General features: G+C 45.7%; 2 protein-coding genes across 2 annotated transcripts; one reads left to right on the plus strand and one right to left on the minus strand.

Moving 5' to 3' along the window:
• Positions 1 to 305: 305 nt before the first annotated feature.
• LOC120657567 lies at positions 306 to 4,894 on the minus strand. The gene is made up of 9 exons (XM_039935912.1): positions 3,949 to 4,894; positions 3,531 to 3,755; positions 2,764 to 3,104; positions 2,435 to 2,684; positions 2,179 to 2,344; positions 1,842 to 1,944; positions 1,523 to 1,651; positions 1,159 to 1,374; positions 306 to 800 (listed from the first exon to the last, which is right to left on the minus strand). The coding sequence occupies exons 2-9, from the start codon at positions 3,736 to 3,738 to the stop codon at positions 522 to 524; spliced, it is 1,692 nt and encodes a 563-aa protein (XP_039791846.1). The 5' UTR covers positions 3,739 to 3,755; positions 3,949 to 4,894; the 3' UTR covers positions 306 to 521.
• A 9,266-nt stretch (positions 4,895 to 14,160) lies between these two features.
• LOC120657568 lies at positions 14,161 to 17,490 on the plus strand. The gene is made up of 3 exons (XM_039935913.1): positions 14,161 to 14,817; positions 15,898 to 16,014; positions 17,095 to 17,490. The coding sequence occupies exons 1-3, from the start codon at positions 14,525 to 14,527 to the stop codon at positions 17,108 to 17,110; spliced, it is 426 nt and encodes a 141-aa protein (XP_039791847.1). The 5' UTR covers positions 14,161 to 14,524; the 3' UTR covers positions 17,111 to 17,490.
• Positions 17,491 to 22,035: the final 4,545 nt, after the last annotated feature.

Raw genomic sequence — 22,035 nt, forward strand, 5'->3', positions numbered from 1 at the left:
AATCTTGCCTTTAACTTATCACTTTAATCACAAAAGCCGAACAAAAGAGAAATAACCTCATCCAGCTATCCATTCAACCATGAACCTAATTAAACCGAACAACAATTCGGCCTTCAATTCCCAACCGGGCCTAAGCTCATACCATAGATGCCAAATTTTGCTATCAACGACTAGTATAAAAAATCAGTAATTGGATTTCTCGTGTACCACTCATCAATTATGAGTGCCACTGAAAAATAGAGTAAGTGCATCCTCTTTTCGCAATGAGTTGGACCAAGAGAAGTGATAATATATCTAGCTTTCAGTGGAGACCAGATCAAAAGACATGGACCTGATTTGATATAACAAAGCACTGCTCTCCTACTTAGGCCTGAAGGTTCATGCTAAAGATGTCTTCTCAGATTCTCAGAAGGTACATGTACATCCATGCTACTGCTGGACACAAGCAAACTAAGGCCAGAGAATCTCTCTATTTAGTGGAGCTACAAGACAATCGAGGGGGCAAGCAACCTCTGAATCGCTTACCAAAACCGGTCCTTGTTCACCGACAGATAGCCGGACATTACCTTTCCTCCTGTGTTTCTCATTCCATCAATGAGGTAGCACCAAGTTGATCCCAGGGCTCCGATGAAGAAATCTGCTTCAGTAGCCATCATGAAATTTACAAGGGGGTAATTTGTGCTAGTCTCACGGCCCAAACTGGCCTCATACTGTGCCATGGTTATATTGCCACCTTGACGTGCCACATTTGTGAAATAGAAACTCCAATCATGGTAAAGTTTAGTTTTTTCAACAACTTCCTGCATACAGAATTATTAGAGAAGTTGGATTTCATCACCATTCACCTAAAAAATACTAACTACATAATGTAGCATGCTACACCGACACTGCAAAAACCTTCTTTTTTTTTAAGAAACCCACTGCAGAAACTTAACAGATGATTTACGCTGGATGAGCGAATTGACTTGCCTGCATTTCAGTAAAAAGGACGTACCCAGTGCCGTAGGCTCCCGCACTGTGCGGGGTCTGGGGGAGGTTATTAGCGGGAGGTCTTTCCCATACACCGTGCATTGTGTAGAGGCCACCGCTCGAACCTGTGACCTCTCGGTTAATAGGCGGCAAGCACTACCACTTGCACCAGGCCGCCCTTTTACTTGCCTGCATTTCAGTAGAAAGCCATATGTTCTTTAGACTTGGAAACCTTCTGCGGAGGTTGCCAGCCAGCTTCATGTATTCCTCAAAGCCAACCACTGACATTTCACAAGCTTTGTCTCCCATCCTTACATGCATGCTGACAACAGGCCGAGGTATATATGGTTGGTGGTCTGACCATACAAGCCGCTCGATGTCAGATTTGGTTCTAGTTGTGCCAACCTGCAATGCGTAAATCCTTCAGTTGTTTTTTTTTAAAAAAAGTAATGATGCCATTAAGGCTGATGTTACCATATCTGAATGATTATTCACACAAATCTTCTTGCACTACAACGTCTGATCAAGAAACCAGTTTTCAAATTGTTCAAACCTTCAGTGAGTCATTCTGAATACTTTCGAGAACCAACTTTGCTGCTTCCAAACCAAATGCAGAGTGCCTAGCCACATTCAGTAGTCCGCACATGTATTCTGTTGGGAACCTCATTAGGTACCTTGTGGCCTGGATGGAAGGTTATAGAAAAGTTGAGATCCAGACAACACAAGTATAACTAGGACCTTGAGGGTATTGATTGATTAACATCTATGAAGACGCACGTAAATTTTCCTACACATAGTTTTTTTTTTTTGAGAATTCATGAACAAGTGTTTTGCGTATTGCATAACTTATTAATGATAGCGCGCAAACGGACCTGTGCAATCCACCATCTTCTATCCATTTTACGATGACTTGTGATCAGTCTACCATTTATCTCTGTTGTCGGTTGCAAATATTTCCATGGCTCCCCCCACATTCTACAGTAAAAGAAATGTTACAAACTTACAATAATGGCGTTCCTTCAGAGATAGTAGCAGGCAAGGATAAATAGTAAGGCAAAATTAGTAGCTCTAGTTATCTCTGGGATAACTAGCAAACATGTGGAGTCTGAAAAGCGTAAGATGTGAATAATTGCAGAAAAGAACTCCTTACTATTTATCCCAGAGACTGCACTTCAGAAAGAAAAAAGATACATCAAACTGAAATTCTACCTAGGTATGCGTCCAGCCCATATTTGCTTGGAGGTATAGTTCTCCTTCACTTTTACAGATCCCTCGGCCCAGGAGGCTTTAATTTGCATGAGCTGAAAAGCCCGCTTGCGGCAGTCTGAAGATGTCTCAACAAAGAAGTAACAAGACCAACTAGATCTTGAAGCACCTAAAAGATAAAAATGAAATCTAGTGTAACAAACAAGTAGCCCTGCACTTAGTATTAAATCAGGATCCACAAGGCAGACAGGACTATTACCATGGCAACCATTGTGATCAGCTCGGTTATAGTAGTTTGTAACCAGAATCCTTTTCTCTTTTATGGCAATAGCAAGAAGTCCTGCCATTCCAGCGAGTTGTGCACCAATACCGAATCCAGGTAACCTCTCCCAATCTGCAACAAGAAACCGCAAGCTTGGATCGCTGCAGTTTGGAGGATGCTGATGAATCCATATATCTCTCTGCACCCGTCTGGTCAATGGATAGTTTTCTTCATCAGATCCTAGAATCTTTATTTTAAGTTCCTAAGTTAGAGTTTGTGAGTGCAATATCAACAGAATGGTAACATGTTGAGGTAAGTTTGCATACCCAAGGAGGATACTGTCTATACTGATTTGCATTTTCTGAGTACTTTTGGTTCAAAAGTTCAAGCCCAAGTGACCCTTTCCATAATGTCCAATGAGGAAATGTTCTATTTTCTCCATAGCTGTCAAATCGTTTATTTCTTTCTACATTAAGCTTGCAGTCATCCAGATGAGGCGGCCACGGCACATCTGAACTTTTCAGAACTTCATCACTGGCAGTGTTTAGCATAGAGCTCCAAGCGCTGTACAGTTGCAATATTCTAGCTTCAGTGGCGTGATTGTCTCTCTTTCGTTCTTCTATCTTCTCCTGTGCAGAAGCCGACTCACCAGTTACTGCAACCCCATCTGCTCCAAAGAACAATAATTGCAGGTTTGCAGGCATGGACACAGCAAAACAAAGGAGAACCTGAATTATCCAATGATACAAGTTGCAGAAGTATGAAACTGCCAAGGAAGTGTAGTGCATTGAGAACTATACAGCAAGCATGAGTTGCAGAGGGGGCTATTAATCTAGTACGTATGGCCAATGGACCCACAGTTGTTTTCTTCAGTAGAATATAAGCTGAGTAAGCGAGTAGTAGCTGACACATATAACACAGTTGTTGGTAGCTTCTGAGTTCTGATGAACATAAATGATGCACTGCATGCAGCCATTGGAAATAGGATAGAGCAAATAGGAAAAGTTCCATTCTGTTAGGATTGATCAAATAGGAAAATATGGTTTCTTTAGGAGCAATGATCACTATACGTGCAACAGGATAGAGCAATTACCATGTTCGGTCAATGTAAAATTCCAGAGTATTGCGCGCCGCAGCGGTGGATCGACTGATCGGCTCTGCGGGACTCGGAGTGGAGGTAGAGCAACACCGGACAGAAACATAATGCAGACACCGCAGAGGAAGCCCGTCGCCCAGATTTTACAAGGGGCAGAGCTCCCAGCCTGCATAGCCTTCCTCGATAGCACCCTCATCAGAGTCATGCAAGTATCAAACCGAGCTGCTCCGATTCAGTGACAAGGCAACCCAGATTCAGTTGAGGATTTTTTTTTTCTTCAGGAGTTGGAAAAGAGCAGGGGGTTTAAAGAAGAAGATGAATCCTACAGTCAGCCTAATGATCTCCACATGCACTCTAAAGCAGTCCATGGATTCAAGAGGTTGGGCTCAAATATGAAGAAAGAAGAAGCACGTACCAATTGCCGAGGTTTCTGAGCTGCCGATTCACCCTAATTTCTCGTCGAACCGAAAGAAGGCAAGATCGAGGAGAAAGGACCTTGTGCGAATCAACTCAGCGATAACTCGTTTCGATGGTTACAAGGATGAGAGTGAAGGGGCTGTTGTTTTGTGCCCAGGCCAGGCCCCCTACACTACTGCTTGCGTGCCTCTCCTAGCACTAGCAGATACTATATGCTCGAGCAAGATGAAAGGGAGAGTGTGGAAAAGGCCCGAGCCCTTCGCGTTCCGTTAAGCTTTTTCAAAAATTGAATCTGAATCTCCTCCGATCTCTATAGTGAAATCTTCGACTAATGAATTGATTGGGGAAGGGCAAAGTCAACAGGCCAATCCACGTCGTTAATGTGCAGTAGCGAGGAGCCAACCTAAGAGAGGACTGGGTTGGGTCAACCTTTAACAATTCATCAGAAGCACGGGATAAATCATAGACCTACGATTTCAACCAATTCTCTAGTAGATACTCCTATAGAAACTCGGCCCTAACCATTGGACACCCAGTAAATGTGGAATTGGCAGATTCAAGGACTAGGGGTAGAAAACAACCAGCAAATAAAAACGAACTAAAAAGCAAAAAAGAAGAAAAAGGTACGAGTATCCATTACTCTTTCTTTCCTATACGATGCATAATATGAGTGCCATTGAAGTGATTAGATAGGTGGTTTTGTTTTCTCAAGATGGTAGCTAGCGTTGTTTCGGTGATTGCAATGAAGTCGCCGTTTTCGGAAAGGGAAGTGGCCTTGTGTCACTTGAGAGAGCAGAAGAAATTGTTGGCTGGTGATGTGTCTAGCGGCTGCCCCCCCCCCCCCCCCCCCCCCCCACACGGAGAAGTCTGCTACCCACTCTCTGCCTGCGTTGCTGCAAAGCTATCATCAGGAGCGAGTACAGTACAACCCGAGAGGCGAAGGAAAGAGTGTATATCACCCACTCAACTCGACTACATAACCTCCTAACTTATGAAACGGTCTATATCACCCACTGAATTTTTCAAAACCAGTCAAATTACCCTCTAAAGCAGTTTTGAAAAATTATAATAAATCACAGAAAAATCATAAAATAGAAAATCTAATTGTGTTAGACTCCAAATGAGTAGATCTACACAGTGAATATATAATATGATATGCTTTAGTATTTTTTTGTTGTACCTTTAGATCTATACTTTTCCTTCATAGCTGTAAAAAAATGTACTAAAGCATATCATATTATATGTTCACTGTGTAGATCTACTTATTTGGAGTCCAACACAATTGAATTTTTTATTATATGATTTTTATGTGATTTACTATAATTTTTTAAAATTATTTTAGGGGTATTTTGACCGGTTTTGGAAAGTTCAAATGTGATATATATTGTTTGTTTTATGGGTTGGGGGATTATATAGCTGAAAGGGTGATATAGTTTTTCCGAGAGGCGAAAGGTGCGGGACCCAGCAAAGCGGAAGCGCGAGGGGCTTGACAAGTGGCGCGCAGGACGCCACGTGGGGGCTCACGGGCCCCGCGTGTCATCGTCCGCCTTTGCATGCCGCGCTCCGGTGCGCGCGCGTGGGGGGGCCCGTGACGGAACCGAAGCGAAGCGGGGCGCGCGGTGCACGGTGAGATTTGTTGGGTAGGCGACGCCCGTGCGCAGCGGAGCGGTGCGGGTGCGGCCACGGCTTTGCTCGCGTGGTAAAGGTGACGTGACGCCCAACCGCCTCCGCGTCTCCGGGCAAAGGCCAGAGAGCGGCGCGTCACGTTTTTTTGGCGCACGCTGCTGACCCCCGCAACGGCTGGATGTTGGATCATCCATGCCGGCGGCCGGCCCGGGAGCTGCGATTCCTGGTCTCTTTTTTGCTATGGCCGCCGCGGCGTCTTGTAATCATGACAGGTCGTGGTGGCATGAGGTTGGTTCATGGAAGCTGTTCGTCTCGCTACGTCCATGATGGGGTTCTACAAATCAGGCCGGGGCTGGGACGTGTTTGGGAAGCAAAGTGTGCAGACCGTATGATTGATCAGGTGAAGCGTTTTCCTTCTTTCTCTTTTTTTTTCTTTTGGTTGCCCGACTGAGAGTGAGAGGCCGGAAATTTTCTCTGCAGGAAAAAAAATCTAGTGGTCTGGCCTGGATTTGGGATTGTGGGCTTGCAAAGAAGGTGTGATCCGTCCGTTGGGCAAGCAAGCAGGCAGAGAATCAACCAGCTGTACAAAATAGCCCGTTATAGTCCACTATTACTTTTTTAAGAAATTTACCGCTACGCTATACAATATTTGTCTGCTATGTTCACTAAAAGGGTTTTTATAAGATTTAATGATAATAAATGTCCGCTACTTCCGCTAAAGATGTAGCAAAAAAATAAAGAATCAATATAACTAGGGTGGACCATAGACAAAGCAGCACAGACACAGTTAGGCAGTCAAGAGACGTGTTGAGTCTATTTTAGAATGTTAGACCAATGATGCTTCTAATTTTGTATGTATTATAGATGTATGGCTATGAAAAGTTTGTTAAAATTGGTTGCATTACTGATGTTATTGGCCACATTATGCATATTTTTTTGCAAACCACTAAATGGATAGCTCCGCTATAACTTTCGCTATAACTCTCTTAGCTTTTTGGAAGGACTTCCGCTAAATATCTTAGCCCACGATTTTAAACATGTGCCAGCAGACATAAACCACACACCAACCATCAACAATCATTTTCTGGGCTGTCGTTGTTCCGAAACGGACCGGAGTCAGCGGCCCTCTATGGCCCATATTTGGGCAGGCCACGGTTGAGGAGGTCCATCGCGCAGTTGGGCTATAATTGGTACGCTCGTCACTGAATATGGACCTGACATCCCAGGCCGAACTGGGCTTTAGGTTGCTTTTTTTTTATAACAAGGCTTCAGGTTGCTTGTTCGTCTTCGTGGAGACGCTCGTATCGGCTGTAGCCAGTTGTCACGGATGGTGATGATTCAGTTGAGCAACGTTGATACGGGCAAGGGGCAAGCTGGCACTGCCAGACACCACAGCCTTTCATTTCAGGCCGTGTTTAGATGTTTCGCAAAAAATTTTGCGATGGAATTTTACGAATTTGAAGTACTAAATGAAGTCTATTTATAAAATTTTTTACACAGATGGGTTGTAAATCGCGAGACGAATCTAACGATGCTAATTAATCCATAATTAATTAATAATTAGCGGATGGTACTGTAGTATTACTGTTGCAAATCATGGATTAAGTAGTCTCATTAAATTCGTCTCGCGATTTACAGTCCATCTATGCAAAAAAATTTGTAAATAGACTTCATTTAATACTCCATGCATGTATCAAAACATTTGATGTGATGTTTTTTTTGCGTTTACATGTGTATGGAGTGGGAACTAAACAGTAAACAGGGCCTCCTATCCTTTCCTCATGCAAGGTTAGCTACTCCGTAGGAGTACGTACGTGAGCGTGGATTGAGTTGGTCCTTTGACCATCATCCTCGCCGTCGCCGGGCCGCCCGCATTCTGCCTTCGTCCACTCCTGGCCACCTGCAGAGCTGCAAGGCTGCACCCTGCTTGCACGGAGTGGGAGCTTGACCGACCGAGCAAGCAGCGCAGAGCGCACGCCATCACGAGCCGCGCAGCTGCCCCTGCCACAGGTGGCGCTCGTCGCCCGCCGTGCGGGCTGCCCTCGGTCATCTGCCTGCCACCGCATGTTACTCAGCAGTACCTCGTACTCATGGCGAGTACGTTTCTTCATATTTTTGCGGTGACTTGAGATTTTTGCGGTGCCATTATTAATTTGAACTCCTGGACTTTTCTTCAGAGTTTCAGTTGAAATTCTTATACTGCGACATCCCTGGTAATGAATTTTGAACCGCGTACAGATCGAGCCTAGGGATGAACCAGCTGATGTAGGGAACGAATGAATGAAGAAGAATACAGCAGTCCTAAGGAACCGGAGCCTTTCGACGATCTACGAATAGATCTAGGGTTAAAGTTGAAGTTTAAAGGCTAACGCCGCCGCATGTCCGTCTTTTGACAAGCTTTTTCTTCTTCCGCATGGCAATGGCATGGCGCAATTTGAATTTAATACGCTTCCCGACGGCTAACTGGCAGAGGACGGAATAATAATGATGCTCAGCTAGTCCAACGATGAATCGGCATGCTCATCACATTTTTGCTTCTTGCTTGTTCTTGACAGAGCTTCGTGGGTATCCGAATCATGAGGCTGTTTCATCACCTGTTCCGTCCACAATAATACTAGCAGCTTAGCATGGCTACTGCTAGAGACAGCTCGCTCAAAAAAGCGGAGGGCCTAGTGAGTTGGTGGTCCTTCCAAAGCGTAAACACTCTTCATAGTAGGACAAACTGCATATTCGCTACTCCCTCCGTCCCAGAATATAAGCATTTGTGGACTTTTACTGATAAAGTTTGACCATTCGTCTTATTTAAAAAAAATTATGAAAATGTAAAAACAATTATGACATACTTAAAATATATACGATGATAAAACATGTCATGACAAAATAAATAATATTTTCACAAATTTTTCGAATAAGACGAATGGTCAAATGTGAATCGCGGAAGTCGATAAATGCTTATATTTTGGGACGGAGGGAGTACTAACCTAGGTAATAGTGGTGTAGGGCTAGCTATAGCTTGTAATCTGTGACGGGAAATGAGCTAAAGCACGAGTGTTACTGCTCTTCGTCAAACTGAATACTGCAGCGCAGGCGCATAAGAAAAGCCTGCATGCAAGAGCTGTAAGGGCATGTACAACCAGAGACAGGTGATCGTCTCTAAGAGACTGAAATTTAAGATACAGACAGTTAAAAAAACTGGTCGTACAACACATAGACAAGAGACTGTCTCTAATCAATTTAATGAGTCAAGATCAGTTTAGTGCTTTGCATGAAGTAAAAATTAATTTAATACCGTCGATTCTTGGTACAACGCTGTTGGAGCCGGCGACTCAGCCACGGGCCACGGGCCTGTCCCGTCGCCTCATGAGAAGATGAGAGCTCCGTCTCCAAGGATCGGATGGGTTTTTTTTACAAAAAATCTATCATGGAGACGAGCTAAAAAGACCCGTTGTATGTGCCCTAATGTGCAGATAAAGGCGCTGCAATAGAGCTCCAAGAACAAGGAGCCTTGACTCTTGATGATGCCCCCGTAAAGCCCGGTTGCTTCATCTTGATCAGAGGCCCAAAAGGTAAAGATCATGTACTACAGTCAGATAGAACGCATGTGTTTCTCTCTGCATCAATGCTGAATTCTGAATCACGAGCTCACTATTCACGGCCAGCCCGGCGACATGATGATGAGTCGCGATTAGACGGGAGGGCGAGATTACGCCGGCTCCGGCCGGTTCTTTCCTTCATATATATAGCTAGTACCTGCCTAGCTGCATGCTCTTGTACGTGTGCTGCGTGCTGCAACCAATCATGGTTTCATGGCCGCGAGCTTCAAAGTTGGGGAGTTTTTTTTTGTTGAAACAATTAAGACGAATTGGGGAGCTTTTTTGTAACACCTCAGGTGTTAATCACATATAATTAAATTTAATTACAACTATTAGTTTTAAACTTACGTGATAAACCACTAGATAAAAATTTTCTGCCAGCTAGGGCCGGACCGATCCGACCGGTATGAGTAAACGGTCAGACCAGTTGAACCTGTATGACTTGGTTGGTCCCACAATTATTAAAATACGAAGCAATCTCTCTCTCTTCTCACTCCCTCTCCCTCACAGCTCACTCTCTCTCCCTCACGTTCACTCTCTCTCACTTTCTCTCTCACCATGCCCTCCCTCTCCCCCAAATCCTACACTCCAAATCCCTCATCCCAAATCAATCTCAAGGTTACGGGAGCTTCAAATCCGCATGGAGGACCATCTTCCCCACATATTCCTCCCTGGGGAGCCTTGGATTTCAAGTTCTTCGCGCGGGGAAGATCTCGTTCAAGGCACTCCAAATTGTGCCGGGCCGATCTATCTTTCGAGTAGGTTCTAAGTGATTTTCTTTGGTCAATCGTCTCTTGCATCCCTTCACTAGGATCTAAAGGGGTTTTGATTTTTACTGGTTAGTTTTTCCGCAATAAGGATTTCTGTTTTTGGCTGAAAATGTGTTTATCGGAACTTCCGATATGTTGTCGGAACTTCCTACACGTTTATTTTGGGTAGGCTGAGCACCCCTTGACGGAAGAAATCCAAAACCTCCGACAATCATCGGAACTTTCGACACTTTATCGGAACTTCGTACATATTTATTTTGGTTTGGCCGAGCGGCTCTTGTCGGAGGAAACTCAAAACTTCCGATGGGGGTCGGAACTTCCGGCACTGGGTCGGAACTACCGATCAGCACTGAGCAGCAGAGAAAAATCAGAAAAATGCAAAACTAATTTTGTTAGCTTTGTATCTTCATGCTCTATATGATAGAAGCATGAAATGTGTTGTTTGATAACTTTTTCTATGCAGTTTTATTTATACTAGATGAAATGCTTTTATAACTTGTTAAATGTATAACTAGAGTTAGGGCTATGCTGTAAATGTAAAACCAGTTAGGTTAGCTTTGTTTTGACATGTATTACTTAGGAAAGATATTAAACATGATGTTTGGTTAATATTTTTATAATGTGTTGTAAAATTATGACTAATGCTTGTTTAAGCTTGTAGCTTTTATCTTTCTCATATCTCCTGTTGTATTAGTCCACAAATCCTGAAATTTACGCAGTGGCCTAATCTTTGTATGTGTAATTCACTGTAAAGGTTTCATGTTCATAAGCTATGTGTGTATTTTTAGATCTTAAATTGTTCAGTTTGCCTTGCATCATGAGCACTTATGCATCATATCATGGCGCCACCGCCCTAACATTTGCATTGCATTAATCAGCATTTCATATGCATCTCATGTAGATGCGCTAGATGTACAACGTATGGACGTGAAGCAAGCGATGTAGGAGCCGAACCACAAGACGGTGTTTGGTGGACATCTCCAAAAGATGGAAGGACCGGCTGGAGCAACCGAAGACCCGGTCCAAGGTCGGAATGGCCCAAGGCCTTGATAGTATTAATACTAACTTAGTGTTACCCCAGGCAAGCCCCGGTGCATAACCTACTATTTTAAATTATGAATCATTATATATTTATTACTTGTGCATTATGTTTTTAGGAATTGTCTGGAACCTTAGTTGCATGATCTCTAGGTTCCCTTGGTTCTATACAAATATGTGTAGGTCGATAGCACTGTTATGATTAATAGGTCTCGGTAGAAGTCGAGTGATTTTCTGTCACTCGCGAGCTATAGGGTAGAAGTCGAGTAATTTCCTGTTACTCGCGAGATATTAATATCTTTATATTTCAGTATATGAGATATGGAATGCAATATGGAATGAATGGAGAATTGAGACCGAATGGAGAATTATGATGAGATATAGGTATGGCAGCAGAACAGGGTTCCTGGGTGTGTTAGCCCCGTCTGTGTCGATTGAGGACCGTACTGTTGTTGGCCCTGCTGATCATGTTTGAACTGTACTAACCGCATGCCGGGAGTAGGAGGTAGTCGAAACCGGTAAGCCGAGTACTGCCTCGCTTCGAAAGTATAAGACTCCATTTCACCTCCTGGGGTAGTCAAGTAGTCGCGGACAAATGGGGATGCATGTATTTACTTTTGGTGGTCTCACGTTGAGTTCGGCTGACCATATGATGGTGGGGCGGTCCTGTAGTTCGAGGCGGGGAGGGAAATGGTTGGTGCGTGTGGTCCGACGGGGCTTATGCGTGCTGTGTTGGTTAGGTCCACCTTGCAAGGTTAAATCGGGTCGATTCGTTGTCAGTCGCTCTCGGACATGAGCACCTTGATCTTCGAGTCACATTGTAGTAAGGAAATGAAACGAAATGAGATGATAAATATTGATGTTATCTACTCAATTATGTTTCCACCTTGATTGTTATAGATATGCAAATCATAGATGTGTAGCAAATTTATTGTTATAATTTGGAGCTAAAATTTTAGAATTAAGGATATACTTTTAGTTGCTTTTCTGCAAAGCAAACTACTAGCCAGAAATCCTTGCAGGTAGCTGCTGCAGGATGAAGCTAATGAGAATTAACATCGGTGGGCTCGATGTGATGTCATCGCGCCGTCGTAGTTATTGCTTTATTTTATTTTATTTGTTTTTCAATGAAAATTTTCCATAGGTTAGACTCTCTTCCGCTGCTATCATTTATTATGTGAACTTTAATTTGGAAAAAGTCATTTTGGTAAATACCTTAACATTGTTTACTATTTATGTGAAATTGTATCATGCTGGTACCGTCTGTGCTCGCCGTCGTGCGAGACTACTGGTGTGTTTCGATCGGCCTGTGGGTGGAAAACAGACTGTCAAGTTACACTTAATTAAGCTAATGCGTATAATGTGTTTAAATAATGGCGGTTACGCTTAAATAAACCAGTTTAACTCAACGGTTCTGTCACACCATTTGTCCTCGACATATTAGGGTGGTAGGAGGAGCAGCAGCACGGAACGAACCAAGCACGCCCGGACGGCATGAGATGAGAGAAAGTTGCAGGCGACAATCAAGCTGAACAAATCTACATTGTGAACAGTGACTGTGTCGTAGTTCTCACCCATGTCGATCTATCTGCGACTATCATGCTCGGGTTTTAGTTTTGGTGTGTGGTGTAGGGTCTACGGGTGAAGCGAAGGGACAATTGCAGGCCACGTTGGGGACACGAGTGTTGACGACCAAAATTGGCAGCAGACTAGACCAACCGGTCTGACCGGTCGCCCCAGGCGGTCTGACTGGTCTGTGACGATGTAGCCGATCCGGCAAGAGCCGACCGGTCTGACCGGTCGAAGCAGAGTCTGAATACAACTAAAGATTTTCATAGATTTAGATCTTGTAATAGGATTTCTTGCGGGACAAGTCCACTCATCTTATAAATATAAAGGGCCACGGCCGATTGAGAAATCCAATCGATCAAAACACATCAATACATTACTTCTTTATGTTTATTGCCTTTACTTTTGTCTCTAAACCTAGCTCTTTCAACCCCAATCTGTTGTTCTTCCTTCGTCTCCGCGACGTCTGAAGGCGTTCTAGGTGGCCTGCCGATCCTAGAACAACCCTACGTGCGCCTGCCCTGACGGGGTCTGACCGGCTTGAGCATCGGCGCCACATCTGTGCCGTCGTTTGCTGCATGATCGTGCGCATTCGTGTGTGTTGACCCTAATTTTGCGCTAACAACGAGGAGGCAGCCGGTGCTTGTCAATGCAAAAGCTTGTCTACCTTGGACTCATATACCCGGCCTCTATTGACCTTCAATAGGCGTGTGCTATACAAAGTTACTAGCTAGTTGTACATTATCAGAGTAATCGAGAGCTGAGTAGTTCGTGCCTTGCATTGCATGATAAAGTCCACATTTGTGTGTGTGTGTGGGGGGGGCTACCCTTAAGGACTGGAGAGCAAGATATATGTAGTTAGCAAGACAGCAGCACTATTCCGTCAATGCCCGTCAAATTGTTGCATGACGCTTTACAGCCTTAGCAAGACCAAAGCTTCCATTTGATTTGATGCCATCCTACGTCTTTTCCTCCCTCTGCTTTTGCCCCCTTTCCGGGCTCGCCTCGGCCCTCCCCATCATCCGCTTAACTTTTCGGCTGCCGGCGCCTGGGATACATACGTAGCTAGCTTCTTCAGGCTTCAAATAGAAAAATTCTACAATTCGAAAGAATCTGCAGTGCTCATTCACGTTCATTCTGCTGAAAAAAAAATCATTCTCTGATATGCAGTTGCTCAGCAGCAGCATTGCAGTTGTGTGGTGAATCAGGGGCATGTGTTCCACAAGCCATCAATGTATGGTGATGATGGTGTCAGATACACCTGGGATTATTTGCCTCTTTTTTTAGTTCCCATCAAAATTCCAAAACTTTATAAGATTTCACATCACATCAAATTTTTGACACATGTATGAAGTATTAAATATAGTTAAACAAAATAACTAAATATATAATTTATTTATAATTTATGAGACGAATTTTTTGAGCTTAGTTAACCCATGACCGGACAATAATTACCAAATATAAACGAAAGTGCTACAATACTTTACAATTTCTCTTTTACGCATCTAAACAAAGGCTTGACCATATTATTTTTATTTTTCAGGCGTTACGAGCAGTAGTAGATAAGAAGCCACCCTGCTCCGTTGCTTTGCATGCACATGGTGGCCTCTCGTTTTCAGTTTTCTCACCTGCAACTACAAACCCCGCCGAGAGATTCAGAAAAGCCAGCCGCGTGAGAACTGGGAACAGACAACAGATAGGAGAGTGCCCTCTCGAGCTATCCCCCCTACAACTACATGCTGTGCGGCTGTGCGGCCGCGTTCTAGCCTGGTAGCTTCTTCCATCTCTCACAAATATCACCCAGAACTGCGAAGCGAGTGAGCTCTTTCTCTCTCACACGCAAACACACATTACCTGCTTGCTTAGCTCTCTCACTCACCGTCTCGCTCACATTGCCTGGTGCTCGCTCATGGGCGTTTGCCGCGGCTTGTGAGGGACGCGGAAGACGAGCGACTCCTCCTGCTGCTCCGGTTCTTGCATGGCAGGATCTCGATGGACTAGAAGACCGAGCGCCGCGCTGTTGCTGCTCCTCTGCGCTCTCCTCTGCGCCGTCCTCCTCTTCGTGCCGGCGGCTCGCCGGGGAGAGGATACGGAGAGGTTTCCCGTCGCGGCGGCGTCGTCGTCGTCGTGGGGCGCCGGCGGGCGCCGCGCTCTCCCGCAGCCGGCCGCGGTGAGGTCGAGGCGGTTCCGGGCGCGGGGGCGGTGGAACTCGGCGGGGCTCGGCGACAGCAAGCATGAGGTTCCGAGTGGCCCCAATCCGGACTCCAATAGGTAGGTAAGGTAGAGGCAGTAGATCCGTTCCAGCAGTGACGATGCTCCTCTGCATCTGTGGATGGAGCTCGCTTAGGCATCGCTCTTGGATAGTTGTAGCTTAATGCTTCGTCTGCTCATATCATCTTCTTGTTCTTCTTCTTCATAAGAGAATGAATTAATGTACAAACAGATGAGCATTATCTAATCGCAATATCCCTGCTCTGCTATCGCATACTGTTAGATGACAAATGGCTTGCGTTTCCGTTTTAACATTCGAGTAAGTGTAACAGGCAGGTGTTAATCCTCGGTAATTAAATTAATCATGATCATTAGTTCAACTCACACGACAAATCACTAAACCCAAAAAAATTTTCATTCAGTTTGGGCCGGACCGATATGACCGGTCGAAGCTACCGGTCCAACCAGTTGAACTGAACTGGGTTCAACTGGTTGGGCCCACAACATTTAGATCACTCTCTCTTTTCCTCCCCACCAACTCCCTCACCCTCACTAGAGCCAGCTCGGGCTCGAGCTCCCTCTCCCTCCCCTCTCACCGAAACCCTAAGTCTCAAATCCTCCCTTTTCACTTGATTCCAAGGCCAAGAAAAGATCAAACCGGCGTGGGGGAGCTTCTTCTCCACAATTCCCTCCCTGGGGAGCGGGGGATCCAAGTTCTTCGCGGAGGAAACACTCACCCAAGTTATTTTAGCTTTTGATGGTCGATCTCTAGTTCTAGATGTTTTTAGGTGGTTTCCTCTGGTCGAAAACATCCAAATGTATCCCTGGACTAGTGCCTATAAGGGTTTAAGAATTTGTGGGCGATTTTCGCCGCGCCAAGAAAGTCTAGATTTTGGTCTGGGTGGGACCGGTCTGAACGGTCGGAGTGACCGGTCTGACCGATGGCGTGGTTGAGTATTTAGGACCGGTCTGACCAGTATAGGGCACCGGTCTGACCGGTGCTAGCAGAGCTGAGAGGGTTCCATTCGGGTTAGTTGGTGCAAATAGCTAGAATTTAATTTGGCTATTGGTTACTTGTAATTTTTTTAAAAAAATCATGTATACATTCTCATGTCATATGCATATGCACACGTGTAGCAGCCGCGGCAGAGGAGGTAGTATACGAGGTGGTTGCAGAGCCACAGTGGCAAGCCCCGCAGCAGGAGGATCGTGTGGAGTCAGCCCAAGACCCAACTCACCCAGTACTGAGCAGCAGACGTATGGCAAGCCCCGGTGCATATCCTATTATTTTAACTTATGATTAACTATATATATAGCTATTATTTGTGCATTACGTTTTAGAAGTTATTTAGAACCCTAGTTGCATGAACCTTAGGATTCTTTGAGTTTATACTAGTATGTATAGGTCGATAGCGATGTCATGCTTAATAGATCTCGGAAGAAGACGGGTGATTTCTTGTCACTCGCGAGATACATGATATTTAGAAGTCGAGTAATTGCTGGTTACTCGCGAGATAAATATACAATTATCGTTATACTTCAGTATTTGAGTTATGGAATGAAATGTGGAAGTGATGGAAATTTGAGACCGGGCGGGGAATAATGATGATATGTAGGTATGGAAGTAGGACAGGGTTTCTGGTTGTCTTAGCCCCGTCTGTGTCGATTAAGGACCGGTCGTTGTCGGCAGTGCTGACCGGGGATTGAACTGTACTAACCGCATGCCGGGAGTAGGAGGTAGTCGAAACCGGTAAGCCTAGTATTGCCTCACTTCGAAAGTGCAGGACCCCATCTCACCTCCTGGGGTAGTCAAGTAGTCGCGGAGAAATGAGATGCATGTATTTACTTTTGGTGGTCTCACGTTGAGCTCGGCTGACCATATGATGGTGGGGCGGTCCTGTAGTTCGAGGCGGGGAGGTGAATGGTTGGTGTGTGTGGTCCGACGAGACTTATGTGTGCCGTGTTGGTTAGGTCCACCGTGCAAGGTTAAATCGGATCGATTCGCCATGTCTCGCGGATATGAGGGCCTTGATCTCTTTGTCGCCTCGTAGAAAAATGAGTTAGAATATTTGTGATATATGATGGATACTACTTTGAATCATTATTGAATGCTCCAACATGATTGCTTTAGATATGCAAATATTAGTGGATAGTCTTCCTATATAAAATATACGGCTAAAATATTGAAAATAAAGATCTATCTATAGATGCTCTGCAAAATAAACCACCAGCCAGAAAGCTTTGCATGTCTAGATATGTGGGCTAAGTATACCTAATAGTCGGGTAAGCCTTGCTGAGTATTAGTATACTCAGGGTTTGTTGCCACAATCATTTCAGATCATCCGGATGTTGACTTCTGCCCCTGCTATGTCAAGTTCTCCCGCTGAGATGCAGAGGGGTGGGAAGTGGTGGAGCGAGACCCCTAGGCTAGACAGTTGTCGGGTTGCACATCTGTGGGCAGGGTGTGCCCCCGGTCAGTTTTGTTGGGACCGGTCTGTGTGACCGGTCTCACCGGTGGTGTGGACCAGGCAGTGGCAACCGGATTGACCAGTTGAAGGAACCGGTCTGACCGGTTGGGTGCAGGCAGGATAGGGTGGAGTAAAGTTTATGCGTAGAATTTGTTCCTTTGAACATTGGCTACTCTTGTAATGTTTTGTAAAATTATTTCGTTTATGTAACCTTTATGTATATTTGGAACTCGGCTTATAAAATAAGTGTTTCATATTGTTTTCATTCCTGTATTTTCAAGTATTATGTCGTGCTTGTATCATCTGCGCCCACCTTCGCGTGGGACTTCCGGTGTTGTTTTGATCGGGCCGTGGGTTGAGAAAGGATCGCCAAATTAAATCATTAAGCTAATGCGCCCGATGTGTTCAAATGACAACTATTACGTTGATTTAGGGTTTTAATTTGGCGATTCCGTCACATTAAGAGAGTAAGGGAGAATCGGAGGGTGGCGAAATGAGGAGACGACGACGTTCTGAACCTGAATCCTGAAACTAATCCTCTGAAGATTTCCTCGCTGCCATGAAATGCAAATGCAAGCGGTCGTGTCCCAACCCAATAATTCTGCTCTTGGACCAGCCACACACCCTGCCTGTGCAGTGCAGTGCAGTGAGTGAAGTGTGTCCTGTCCTGCGCCCTCGCCCTACTCCTCCTGATCAATCAATGATACTAATGCGTCGTCGTGTCTGCTTCTATTTGGTCCATCCACCACGCATCATCTGCCGGTCCCCTGAAGCTGCAGCTGGGGCCTGGGGGTAGCAAGTAGGAGTAGTACTAGTAGTAGCATAGCAAGCGGACCCCCCCCCCCCCCCCCCCCGCCGCCCCCAGGTTTACGAGTCGCTCGCGACTCGCAACTGACACCGTGGGTCCGTGGCTGTGCGCACCTGTCACCTACCGCAGCAGATGGTCCGCTCGGCCGGATGCTCCTGGTCCGGTGGTGGCTGGACTGTAGCGTCGCCGCCTCGCCTCGCCAGGCGCACGCCAGTACCTGTACTGTACGCTTGTGCCCTCGAGAGTCCGAATGAAAAGAGGACGCGTGCGTCGCCACTGGCACGTGGGGCACAAGGCTGCTGGCCCCATGTCTCAGAGAGCGCAAAATCGAACGCACGCGACAGGTGTGAAGGCGCCGTTCGTTGCCCGTCAGCAGCAGTCAGCTTCACGCCCGTGCAGAGCTAGCTGTGTCTCTTGTTCCCACGTCCATCACGCTGGTTGCTTGCGTACATGGCAGCCTCGCCGGGCGAACAGCAGCCAGGGTTTCGAGGAAATGGAACCGAACACAACCACCTGGCCGTTGCAAATGAATCCTCTGCTCGACTGCTGCTCCGCCATTAAAGGAGGCAAGGACGTAACAGAGCAGGCGTCGCTATGGCGAAATTGTGCGAGGGCCGTCACGCACTGAGGCCCGTCTGTCCCTCTGGGGCCCAAGTTATCTCTGTTGGGCTTCTGTTGTGTGATGGATGGATCAGGGCGAAGTGAGCCAATGGGCCTAGCTAGAGACATGTACGTGAGGACCTACCGATCCTTGGGGCCTCACTATTCGGTTCCAAGATGGAACCCGGTTGGCGGCCTTCTGAGCGAAGAAGCGTCCTCGTCAGTGCTTCCACTTGAGCAGGCTGATTTTCAGCAGCAGCCCAGCGTGTTGCAGGTACTCGATGCAGTTTGTTTACTCCACCAGATTAGGTTCACCCCTTGTTTAGATGCATAAAGTTTTATGTGTAAATCACTGTAGCATTTTCATTTGTATTTGATAATTATTATCCCACCATGGGTTAACTAGGCTCAAAAGATTTGTCTCGCAAATTATAGACAAATTGTGTAATTATTTATTTTGTTTAACTACATTTAATACTTCATACGTTCAAAGATTCGATATGATGAAAAATCTTATAAAATTTCGGAATTTTGAAGGCATCCAAACGAGGGCTCAGTCAGCCACGGCATAGCAAGACAGGGAGCCACAGCGCCTACTAGTGCCAACAGCCACGGCATAGTAATAAGAAGCAGTTAAGCACCGACAAGGAACTACAAGAAACCGCATCTCCCATCGCATGATTCCATCTCTTAATTAGCACGCAGTAATCTGATGCAGTCAGGACTAGTCACTTGCCGCGGTTGGAGCAGTTACAGGCAGTCCAACCAAATCTAACGAGGCTAGCTCACATGATCAGGGCACTACGCTGCCTGCTAGGCTGCTAGCACTCCTCATAACTTAATTACTTGTACTAATCCTCAGATTCACAGGTCCCGCTATACTACCTAGCTGGTAGTGGTAGCTGCTTGCCAGGCTATGCATGTGTCTCCGTGAAATTTTTAAGCCCTGGGTGCCACGGGGCTCGATGCACTCGCTCCTAACGCATGTGAGATTCTTGTTTGGATGCGCGCTAAAATCCTAGTGTTTGAAGAGAATTTTTTTTTTATGAATGACTGAATGAAGTCTATTTGTAAAAAATTTTTAGGGATGAGTGTAACTTTTTGCGACGAATTCAATGACGGTAATTAATTGATGATTTGCTACAGTGATGCTACAGTAACCATCCTCTAGTCGCGCGGTCAAATGCCTCATTAGATTCTTCAGAGTCACTAGCGCGGGGGTTCTGGAATTGGTTTTGTAAACTGAATTTATTTAACATCGTAATAATCGGTAAAAGTGTCACTATTCACTAGCGCGCTACAAAACCAAACGAGACCATTGTTGGGAGCTCTCTTGAACTACTAATGACATGACCCTCCCGGTTAGGTTAAGGCCACTCGCTCGACGAGAGGTCACTGTGGCTGTAGTGACGATGGCCACAGTATGCATGCATTCCGAGCGTAGTAGTACGTACCTTCGATTCCTTGTTAATTTAGCCAGCGACGATGATTGCCGGGAACGGGACGGTTGACGTTAACCAGTTCATAGACTCAGTGACCTTTTCCTCTTGTACGTATCGATCCTCGTAGTCGTCGTAGGTGACTGCGACCGACGGCAGCGATGCTGCCACCTGGCACGGCGATGCTCCTTCGCTCCGAGGTCTGCTGGTTGCCCTCTGGGCCGGTAAAGGTACGTTAAAAAAAAAAGAGACCGAGGACTGGCTGGGGCGCTCGTGTCCAGTGAGACAGCGACACCATGGCCTGTCGACAGTCGACGATGGATGCATTTGCATGCGGGGACACTTGCTCCGTCTCAGGTCAAGTGCAGCGCGAACCAACGGTGGATGGCGACTGTGCAGCCAGGTTGCGGTGAGCGCGTGGCTGGGATTCAAACTAGCTCGCCGAAAGATCCGTGTGGCCGGGACAAAGGAGTCCGGAGAGACCTGTCCGTTTCAGGCTTTCAAAATGGAGCATGCATGTCAAGCGCACCGATCCTCACTCAGCTTTAACAATTCCTCAATTCGTACTGGGATGAGAACAAATTGCCCATGGAAGGGGGAAAAAAATAGCTAGCTTAGATGGCGCCGCAAGAAAATCGCACGTCTGGTTACTTGCTTCTGAAGTGACACGTACATGGCGAGATGCGTTGTTAGCGTGCTCGGTTTATCTTCGATCAAAAAAAGGAAAAAAAAACTAGATCGGTGTATCTATAAGATAAACGGGCCAGGGAGACTTGACTAGCTAGCTGCATATATATTTGAATGATATATACCTGGATAACGCAGGTATATATATATACCTGGATGACGAAGCTCTTATTTTCTAGAATGCACAAAGAATTCTTTTTCAGAAAAAAAAACACATTCTAGATCGTGAAAACAGGAAGAATATAATTATGTGTGTTATGTTATCCTGTCCTGCACAGATATATGTGAAGTCACCTTTAATCCCACTGACGATGGCCTTTGCATGTAAAAAAGTTTTAAACACTAGGAAATATAATTGCGCTGGTGTTTGATATAATCAAATATCCATTGCTACGTTCAGCAGAGGTTAGAGATGGGATACGAGCGTGCGTGTTACGTGCCAATATCTCATATTGTCTCGGTACTTCTCCCCTCCGCTTTACTTACGTGGACTCCCCCTCCTTGAAAATCAGCGGCATATCTCTCTTTTTCCACGGGAGACAGAGAGAGGGGAACCTATTCCATCCGCAATGCCCGCCGGCCGTTCACACATCGTTATCTTGCTCGTGCCATTTGTATTTCCAACAGTGATGGGAAAAAAAGCTGGCCATGATCACCAATCAACTGTTGAAAAGGAACTATATTATCCACTGCAAAATGGATCGGAAGATTTTGTCATGACAGGAACTCGACAGTTACACTATTAATCACCGGGAAGAGGTAGTAGCGCACACATTAGTATTTGGCCAGGCCAGGTTCAGTAGGGTGGAACAAGGGACCAGAGCCCCGTTCATCCTCGCCATGCCGTGCCAGCTCGCAAGCTAGCTAGGCCGCCGCACCATCCGGCGCCAACCAAATCCGCCGTGGACCATGCCCACCGGGAATGGAATGGATCATGCACGCGCGCACCCACCTCGGCCACCTGGCGGGGCCAAAGGCACACTGAAAGTGGGCCCCAGGTGGGTAAAGACCCGGGCTGTTTTACTCTTTGCTGGATTTTATTCTTTTATTATCAACTGTCATAACCCCTTCATCACTTAGCTTTTTGAAAGAAAAATCCCATCACTCGAAAATGTATTTTTCAAAAAGAAACTTTAGCTTCTTTTCCTGTCAAGTTTCACATCTAGAGGGGCATGTTCCTACCCGATCACACCATTTAGAGTGATAATACGCCTACTAAGAATGGCGTGTCGGCGCTATCAGCACTGCACAATATATTTTATATGAAGCTTTTAAA

Source organism: Panicum virgatum, chromosome 1N (genome assembly GCF_016808335.1).
Source record: "Panicum virgatum strain AP13 chromosome 1N, P.virgatum_v5, whole genome shotgun sequence".
In the NCBI taxonomy this organism is placed as follows: domain Eukaryota; kingdom Viridiplantae; phylum Streptophyta; class Magnoliopsida; order Poales; family Poaceae; genus Panicum; species Panicum virgatum.